This window comes from Solanum tuberosum, unplaced genomic scaffold (genome assembly GCF_000226075.1).
Source record: "Solanum tuberosum cultivar DM 1-3 516 R44 unplaced genomic scaffold, SolTub_3.0 scf00026, whole genome shotgun sequence".
In the NCBI taxonomy this organism is placed as follows: domain Eukaryota; kingdom Viridiplantae; phylum Streptophyta; class Magnoliopsida; order Solanales; family Solanaceae; genus Solanum; species Solanum tuberosum.
The window spans coordinates 2,733,842-2,743,652 of NW_006238952.1; the positions used below are offsets into that span (position 1 = coordinate 2,733,842).

Here is a 9,811-nt window from a genome sequence, read left to right on the forward strand (position 1 = left end):
AATACTTTCTGCAAATTTAAAGTGAAATAATAATATAACAAAATTGGATATTGAAATATAAATACAATTTATTTTGAATAAACTTATTCTAGGTATTATAAATGTATTCATCGCAACTGTATTTTTCAATATCATTTCGATCTACAACTAATTTGTATTTATATTTTGGTATACACTATACAACTGCCTTTATTTTTGTACTTGAACTAGAATGCCAAAGAGTTGTATTCATCATAAATCAATACCAACATTTTTTGTATTTTAAATTAGTTATACATATCATTAGGTATTCGAATACATTTCGAATGAACACATATTCAAAGAAGTTCAAACATTTAAATATCCAAAATAGAGGGCATTATAAAATTTTCCAACACTTCCACTCATATAAGATATAAAATACAAACTACTGTTTTCAAAAAAAATAAATGAAATTCTTAAGAACAAAGAAAAAAACACTAGAAAGAAAAATGGCAACATATGCTTTTTCAAAAACATAACTGATGTTAAATTTTTTTAAAAAAATTACCTTTTTTGAAATTTTTTGTTCCATGATTTTCTCTATTCAGTTATTAATTATTTGTATTCTTTCAAATTAATCAAAATAAAATAAATACATAACTCAATCCTTAACAAATTAAAATATTGACATTTTAAATAAATAGTGAAACTATTGCTAAGGAGTCCCATTAAAAGCTAAAATATTGTTGTTTTGAAAATTTTTGAATAAGGTTTGTCATGAAAGTATGTTACTATATTTAAAACAAATTAGCCCAATATTCAAATGGGCTAAATGGGAGGTTCAAAGGGTCATTTGCACTTTTGTCCCTAGTGACCAACAAGTTTTTTTTGCGGGACATAAGTTTATATTTAAGTAACCATAGTATTCACAAGTTACGTTATATTCAGGTATGATTTCAGTTTCTAAAGAAGTTATGTCCTATTTGGGCATGAGTTTGATGGTTAAAGAGAAAAAAAATAATTAAAAGACCAGCTCATTTAAAGGACAAAAATTAAAGATCAATCTATTTGAAGGACAAAATGTGCAATTTTACGAGAAACAAATATGTTGAATTAATAGATAAATGCATGACTAGCCCACCCAAATTTGAACGAGTTTGGACATATCATATTTTCATGGGTTAATTTTATCATATTTTATTGCGGATGATACTTGTGGTGATAGGATAAAATTGTAGTGAATGGACGATGTTACAATAGTAACGGTTTGCATCATTTAGGATTATGCGATGATTCCAATTTGTATGGAAAGTTTTGAAGATGATGTTACCTCCATGGTAGTACCAATTACCGTTGTGATTCATTTCCGGCATTTAATGAGTGAGCTGTTGGTTTGTTTGTTAATGTGGATAAAAAAAAGTACTTTTTGAAGAATCCTAAAGTACTTAATGTGTGTTCGGTAAGAAGGAAAAAAATTTTTGATGAAAAATATTTCCTAAAAAAACAAATTGATTTCTTATTTTTTTGTGTTTGATAGGTAAGTACAAAGTATAATCCGAAAAGCATTTGTATATAATAAGTGAGTTGTGGTGAGGAGGTATGTGCGGGTGAAGATGAGCTGTGTAGGAGGATGGTGAAGACAAGGTGTGTTCGATAAGTAGGAACACAAAAAAAGTTTTTCAATTTTCCATGTTTGCTTCGTTAATAGTCAGATTGAGCGGAAACTACTTGCTCTGGATGTCACTACTAAAAAGTTGTGTTCATGTCAACAATCGGAATCCATACAATAGCTCTAGAAAATTGCAATTAATGTTCTGTACAAGTTGTTTATCACTCAATGGAGAAACCACCTGGAACGGTGGAGGCAAATAAGAGGTCAAAAGGCACAATTGATGCATTTGACACATATTCGAGATACAATTATATGTATCTAGTTACTATCAGTGTATTTGATTAAATATGTATGTATCAAATAAATATATTGGAGATTTACACATGTATTTAACACCAAAAACAAAACAAAAAAACAAGTTTCAGGTAATAGCATTTTCATATCATGTAATCAAAGAACTCAAAGAGAGCAATAAGCTTACAACATCTAAGGGCTGTCAAGTCAGTAACATTCTTGTCTTCTATTTTTGTTTATTTCTATCTAATAAGAAGAAATTCCTACGACCAAGAAATTCTTGGAAACTTCATTCAATAGTTGAAACTGCTACAAACATACATATTTCTATTCCCTTTTCATATTTCTCCTGCTTTGCAGGTGATGTGCCAACAATGATATTACAGATTCCTTGGCGAGGAGGGTTCAGTCGAAGCATCCGCTGAGTCACCTCCCGTGGGATTCAGTGAGGACGAGTCACTTGTAAGAGAACCATTTCCACTTTCATCTTGTGACACAATAGGAATCTTCACTTCTGCTCTCTCCATTTCCTTCTCGATCTCTTCCTCACGACGCAGAGCAGTAAATTGGCCATCTAAAGACCTGGCTGCTCCCAACCATGCAAGGACAATTACTAGGAGCACACCTCCAAGGTAAGGAGTTGAGTTGGCAAGCGAACCAAAACTCAAAATCATGAACTGCTGTATCAAGGCTCCTCCGGACTTCCCCAGTGGATTGCAGACAACATCAATTGCTGCCTTCCCTTTAACCTGTTATAAGAAAATAATTGACCTTAACTTTCAGGTAACATCTCCGTTTTCCGGTTAGAGAAGTCCAGACAGGTACTTGTCCGTCACATATACCATCACAAATAAATACAAGTGGACAAGCAATACAAAAAGCTATGACTGTACATGTTTCATACATTCAATTCCTAGAAAGCACGGATATATTTACGCATAACCAATTTGGCACATCTGAGTTCTGATAGAAGCACTGGTTCAATACAATTTTAAGACGCAGTAAATTAGTATATACCTTGGTGTCCTCATCCAAAGGAATGTAGGCCATTTCTTTGCAAGGATCAAACAAACTGTACTTTGCACTCTTACTGAAAATGTTTTGCATTGCACCCACATAGACAGCTGCTAGAAGAGGAGTGAGCCCAAACTTAGTAAGGGTAGGGGCAAGGGGGTCACCAAACAAAATCAGGGAGAAGAATCCAACTCCAGTAAGAAGCAAGACTGTCGGTGTTATCTTAGCCGCTGTTCCCCAACCATATTTGTCAAAGATCCACTGACTTAACAGCATCATCGTGAAAGTAGCTATCCCAGTAGCAGTAGAGAAGTCACCCATGAAGGAAGAGTATTCATTCGGGCTTGGGAACTGCAGAGTTAGCAAAGGGCAGAGTGTGAAAAAGATGCTTCATGTTAAAATGAGAGGTAAACTAAGGTTAACATATAAAAACGCATACCACCTAGTAAAAATGTACCTGAGCTTTGAGCTTTGATTTCCATGTAACCTCAACAAGGTTGATACTAATCCCATATGCTACGACTAATGTTGCAAGATCCCTGATATACTTTGAAGAGGCTAAAATTTTCAAGCTCTCCATCGTGCTCAGGTTAGGCTTCTCCTGCAAAAATACATTTTTGTCAGAAAATGATAATAACAACAGCAAATGTGATCCTTTAATGTAAAAGAGCTTTACCTTCTTCTTCTTGCTACGGGTCGGTAGAGGAACATTGCGATTCACCCACCAGTAAATGAAACAGATCGCAACACCCATCCCCACTACAATGCTCATCATTGCTTTCAAGGAGACGGCCCAACCATCAACTCCAGGACCCAATGATTTTCTTAAATTCGAGAAGTACTTCACTGTACGGCCAGAGAAAATAAGAGCAACATTTGCTCCAAGTCCAAACAAAGGATAGAATTTTTTAGCCTCATCAACTGTAGTAATCTGCAAAATAAAAGCATCGAAAATATTTAAAGGCAGCATAATAACAGTGCTTTCTCAAATAAAGCTCAAGCACGGATACTGAAGATGCATAAATTATTTGACCAAGTTGATAACTGGCCATTCGAACAAATGGAAAAGGAAAGTGCAAGTGATAGACTGAAACCTTAGCTCCCATTAGGCCAAAGATTTTGAAGTTGAAACTTGAAAATTTGAGTTTTTGAAGTTGTGATATTTGGAACTTGAAGTTATCTTTGGACATGCATTTTATTTGGGGGGAAAATTGAACTTTTGTGAGTGGAAGTGAAATATTTTGGGAACTAGAAAATATTTGAAGATCAGATTTTCAAAATTTGATCAAATTTCATGCCTAAACAGATGATTGAAGATAAATTTTCAAAATCTGATCCAAAATCTATGCCCAAACGCTAGCTTAGTGAACTTTTATAACTCGCTACAATGAAGAGATAAAAATATAGACGGGATGCAAAACAATGACGAAGGAGTTCAACCGACATATTAGCAATTTATGAGCAAAATTGCAGGATAAACAGGACAGTCTCCCACCTTAAAGTTAGATCAACCTCTGAACTCCCAAATGAAAAAAATTATTAACCAGCACATACAAGCATAACCATGCACCCTTTCTAACCCGGTTTCGGTAGCCAATATCCATTACCAGAAAAACTACTGAAGGAAGACTGTTGTACCATCTAATCCTACATTAGCCTGTTCCCAACATGTCAGTTTAAAGATAGTTCATATCACCCTAAAGGAAAGCAGTTTCAGGAATCCATTGGATAAACAATAAGCTGAAAAGTCCAAATAATATGTTCTACTCTTTAAATCAATATAAGAATCTGACAACATGGACTGACCAAGAAATCATTACATAAGCTATGAAATGATTACTAGTTCACAAAACAGCATATAAATAGAATGTAACAAGTTATGCCACCTACATAAGAATAGTAATCAGTTATTAAAAAGGATCTACAAAGGATGATCACATATTTACCTGATTAGCAAAACCCCAAAAAAGCACTGAAATCACCACACTTCCCCAAAGTTCAGCCATGACATAGAACAAGCAGAAACTCCAGATCCTTAATATAGCTATTGGCCCAAGAAACCTTGGACCCAAAATGTTTAGAAGGTTATCAGCAAGAGCTGTGGGGTGAAAGTAATTGCTAAGGGGATACAAAATAAAACCAAATGCCCCAAAGAAAGCAATAAAGGGAAGGATAACTGTATAGAAAAGAGCCTCCTTTGACAACACATTAGCCAACTTTGTGTACAACAGCATGAATCCTACAGCCATAGGCAAATTCACCCATGTTTTCAAGAAAGGGATAATCTCAGCACTTGACCCTTTTGCAGTTACAACCAATACATCTTTAGTGTCTCTGAGGATTGTGTAATTGAAGAGAATACAAAAGAACATAGCCCCAAGTGGGATAATTTTCTTGAGGGTCACAACCTCAATCCCCATGAACTTAGGTGACTCCTTTTCTTCAAGAACTGGTTCTCCATCAGCAGCAGCAGCAGCCTCTGCCCTGCAAATTGGGAAAAATCTGTTTTTTTGACCAACCAATTGTGGCTTTGTTGAAAAGCTTTGAACTTTTTGAAACCCATCAGAAGATAGAGATAACCCTTCTAGGGATTTGGGTTTGAGAGAATTGAATCTATGCCTTAGACCCCCTTGAGGTATTGGGTAAAATGCCCTGATTTTGGGCTTGGAAGGAAGAGAAAGAAGCCCTTTTGTTTGTAGAACAGCTTCCATTTGCTCAATTTTTCTCTATCACTAACTCTGCAAGTTCAAGAAATCTAATTATTTGAGCTTTTTCAACAGGTAAACATGAGAGAAAGGGAGAGATAAGGTGGGCAATGAAGATGGTTTTGGGAGAGAAAGGTTCTCAAGAAAAAAAGATACAAAAATCTACTGTATATATATAAATATGTCATCAACAACTAAAAACCTTGAAAGAGACTGAAGAGTGAAGACACATAAAAAATGAAAAACTAAAACTCCCCCTCTGTCCCAATTTTGATTCACTTTTATTATTTTATCTCTATTAAATTTTATTTATTTGACAAAACATCTATATAAATATATATTTTTAAGAATAATTTTTAAAATAATTTTTTTTCATTTTTCTTAAATTATAAATTGAGAGGGGGGAGTACTTTATTACATAATTTGCTTTTATAATTGTTAAAACATTTGTTAATAGTAATTTTCGTTTTTTTAGTTGTCATGTTACGTTATTTTAGAATTAATTTGATTAATTTTTAAAGTTAAATTAGATTACATTAATTTGATATTTTAAAATAACTTAGATATTTTAAATACTATACAAAAAGTACTATAAATTATAATTTTTTTTCATATCAATATGAAAAAATACATCTTTATCAAAATTCATATCGTTTGACTTTCAAAAAGAAAATTTCGACAACTAAAAAGGAACGGGGAGAATATTAAAGGAAAATTGTTTTTGAAGGTGGGGTAGAAGGTTACATTCTGTGTGACAAGTTGTGCATATGCACACTTTGCTAACCGCACTCAACAACTCTTTTCAACTTGGAAATTGGTGCAAAAATTGTAATTTAGTTCTTATTTAAACGACTGGGGTCTGGGGTTGTTGGATGGGCGTGGGGACGGAGAAATTAAAAGAAAAAATTTGAAATTAATTAAGTAATTTCTTTTCATCCGTTTAATATTAAATTTTTTTTTAAGAAAGATATCAGATATTTTATAAAATTAATTAAGATGTCCGAAAACTAGCCTAAGATGAAAACTATGTCATCCGAAAAAAACTTATAAACTCATTCAAGGTGACCCCTCAAGTGTCGCAATTAATAAAATGGCCCTTTCATAGATATTTTTTTCTCAAAGGGACGTGCACTTTTTGTAAACAGCAATCTAGTTCTGGTCATATAGAAGTAAAATGTCCCATTCGCAGTCGTTGCTGAACACAACACGCAGCAAATCCCATTTTTTTTCTGGAATTAGTATTGGGGTACAATTTTCATTCAACACTTCTATACCAATTTTTGTTGAATATTCTATTTTTAAAAAAATCTAAATATTGTTAAAAGTAATGAATTTGGATTCTTCTTCTTTTATGTTCGAAAGACTTGTATTAACGTCTAATTGTCTTCTCCTTTTATGTTCGAAAGATTTGTATTAACGTCTAATTGTCTTCTCCTTTTATGTTCGAAAGACTTGTATTAACGTCTAATTGACATGATAATTTAATCGTTTAAACTAAAATTAGATTATCTGAATAAAAGATATTTCTATCGTACGAGAAATAGATTGTCCAGACAAAATAGAGTTATATATATGTATGTCTGGTAAAATAAGTTGATGTACGTACACCCAAATAGAAAGAAATTTTAATAATGAGGACAAGCTATATTGGGAAAAAGATGATCAACAGTAGATTTTTTAACGAAATGAACACGTTTATATTTTATTGGTTGTATTTCTGTTTGTTGAATAAAGTAATGTTTGAATTGGCAGTATTTTGAACAAATATTAGTCAGACATGTTTAATAGGAATATTCATAATAGTAACCTAACAATTACCTACGTTTTAATACGTTCACACTAAACCTCATGAGACGTGACTTGTAAACAAATTTGACTTAATTAAAAGTGTTTATATCAACTTAATAAATTTAAATCTTACAATTCTTAAATAAAGAGGATAAGTGAGATCAACGAATAATAGAAAGATGAAGTATAAGCTATGTAAGATCACGTAAAGACATGATGAAATATTTGAAATTTATTCAAAATTTATTAGAAGTCTTATTTATATCTATTTCAATTTTCAACGTATCATTTATACGTGCCCCAACATTAGCATGTGCAAGAAGTGTGTAACACTTTAATTATTTATTTTTGGATACGTAAAGTTAAACATATGACAACAAAAACAAATACAAAATCCTAAAGATTTGGGATCAATATTTTAACACAATTTACTGTACTACACTATTCCATCTCTGGCCTTTTGGAAATTGGATTATTTCATTTTATGAGCCACACGTGTAGACTTTGAACTTGGAGAGGTAACAATACTGTCAAGAATATTCATAAAATACTCATTTCTAATATTTTATATTATCACAAGCTGATAATATCTTCTGGTCATTAATATATTGTATTGAAAGCAAATGAATATGTTAAATTTAATAGTTCTTAGGTGTCAATTTCTAAATTGACCAAAAGGAACGAGGAATAACGTTGTAACATTAAGGGGTCGTTTGGTGTGAGGGATAATACTAAATAGTTCCGGGATTAAATTATAGCACCGCTTATTTTGTTGTTTGGTTGGCAAGTTCGGGATAACTTATCCCGGGATTAATAATTAGTACCGGGATAAGTTATCCCTAACCTAGGGTGGTATAGTAATCCCGGGATAACTTATCCCGGGATAAAATAGGTAAATGACAAAAATGTCTCTTTCAACCCTTTTGTTATATCATTTTTTACATTAATGAAGGGCATTTTTGTAAACAAATAAATTGTTCTTAAAATTTATTATTTTGAATACAACAAACCAAACACTCAATAAAAAATAATCCCAACACAACTTATCCCATCATAACTAATCCCAACATAACTTATCCCAACATAACTTATCCCATCATAACTCATTTTCAAACCAAACGACCCCTAACTGTTATAAAGGTAGTCTTTATATTATAGATGACCTTAGCTATCCTGATTAAATTATAGGCATGTGACGTTTATCTTTTTATAAAGTTTAACCTGTGTAATGTAATCTAATAATTCAGATTTCAATAAAGACAAAAAGACTAGATAATTTTTTATCATTTGACAATTCAGAAATGCAGAATTGAAGTAACCATGCAATCGCCAGGGCCAGCGCTCCGGAGCAGCCCAATCCTCTGAAAAAAAAAGGAAGAGAGAGTTATCTCCAGTCACCAACATTGGCATAAAAAAAGTAGGAATGGATAAATAACACATAAATCAGGGCTATCCGGATCCTCAGACATATATGAAATGGAATAAAGATGGACCAAGCTACTTATGAAATGTAACCACAATTAACATCACTACGGTCGGGCAGTAGCAGGCGAGGCAAAAAAGAACCGCTAACGCCCCTTGCATTTCCCTCTTTGAGTTGGCCTATCAGAAAGAAAAACGAGAAAAGGTTATTCAATCCACTAGTGCAACTGAAGGTGCGCGTTTTAATTTTAATGGACCAAATTATTTGATACATAATGTTATTAGATATCTCGTGAAACTAGAAAAGTAGAATCAGATATTTAGGGCCCGTTTGGTCATGCGATATGATATCATGATATGGAATCATGAGATGAAATTGAAGGTTTGTTTGGACATGCGATATAAAATTTTTGTGTTGTATATTTTCTCATAAACATAAAAAATCACATAAGTTGTAAAACTATTAAAATAGCCCCAATTGTTTATTCAATCTTATCAAATAAACAAAAATTATAAAATCGCATAATAAATTATTACAAAGTTATTTGTTTTCCACTTAAGTAATTATTTCATCTAACTTTTAATTTAATAAAAAAGAATTGAACATAAATTGTAGTGTACTAGTCTTTAATATAATCCTCACACATAGTACGGACAATTTCCTCACGTTGAACTTGCATTTCTCGATCATGTGACCGAGAAGACGAACCAACATTGTTACTTTGAGCCATTTGCTGGTCAATATCCTCCGCAACTATATCTTCATGTTCATAGACCATAAATATTCATCACTACTTTGGTATCTCGCAAATAATTATGTAACACTGCACAAGCTATGACAATTTTCACTTGTGTATCAATATCATAATGATTCATGTCTTGTTTCAGTATTCTAAATCTATTTTTCCAAGCTCCAAAAGTCCGTTCAATCACATTGCGCAGAGATGAATGCCTATAATTAAATAGTTCTTTGGCATTTTGAGGCTCTCTTTCACTTCCTCGGTAATCTTGCAAA

At 32.7% G+C, this 9,811-nt stretch overlaps 1 protein-coding gene across 1 annotated transcript; it reads right to left on the reverse strand.

The window, feature by feature from the left end:
* Positions 1-1,981: 1,981 nt before the first annotated feature.
* Positions 1,982-5,746, reverse strand: LOC102584892 (plastidic ATP/ADP-transporter). The gene is made up of 5 exons (XM_006341603.2): positions 4,828-5,746; positions 3,558-3,812; positions 3,339-3,482; positions 2,885-3,232; positions 1,982-2,616 (listed from the first exon to the last, which is right to left on the reverse strand). Exons 1-5 carry the CDS (start codon positions 5,590-5,592, stop codon positions 2,248-2,250), a joined length of 1,881 nt encoding a protein of 626 aa, XP_006341665.1. The 5' UTR covers positions 5,593-5,746; the 3' UTR covers positions 1,982-2,247.
* Between the last annotated feature and the right edge of the window lie 4,065 nt (positions 5,747-9,811).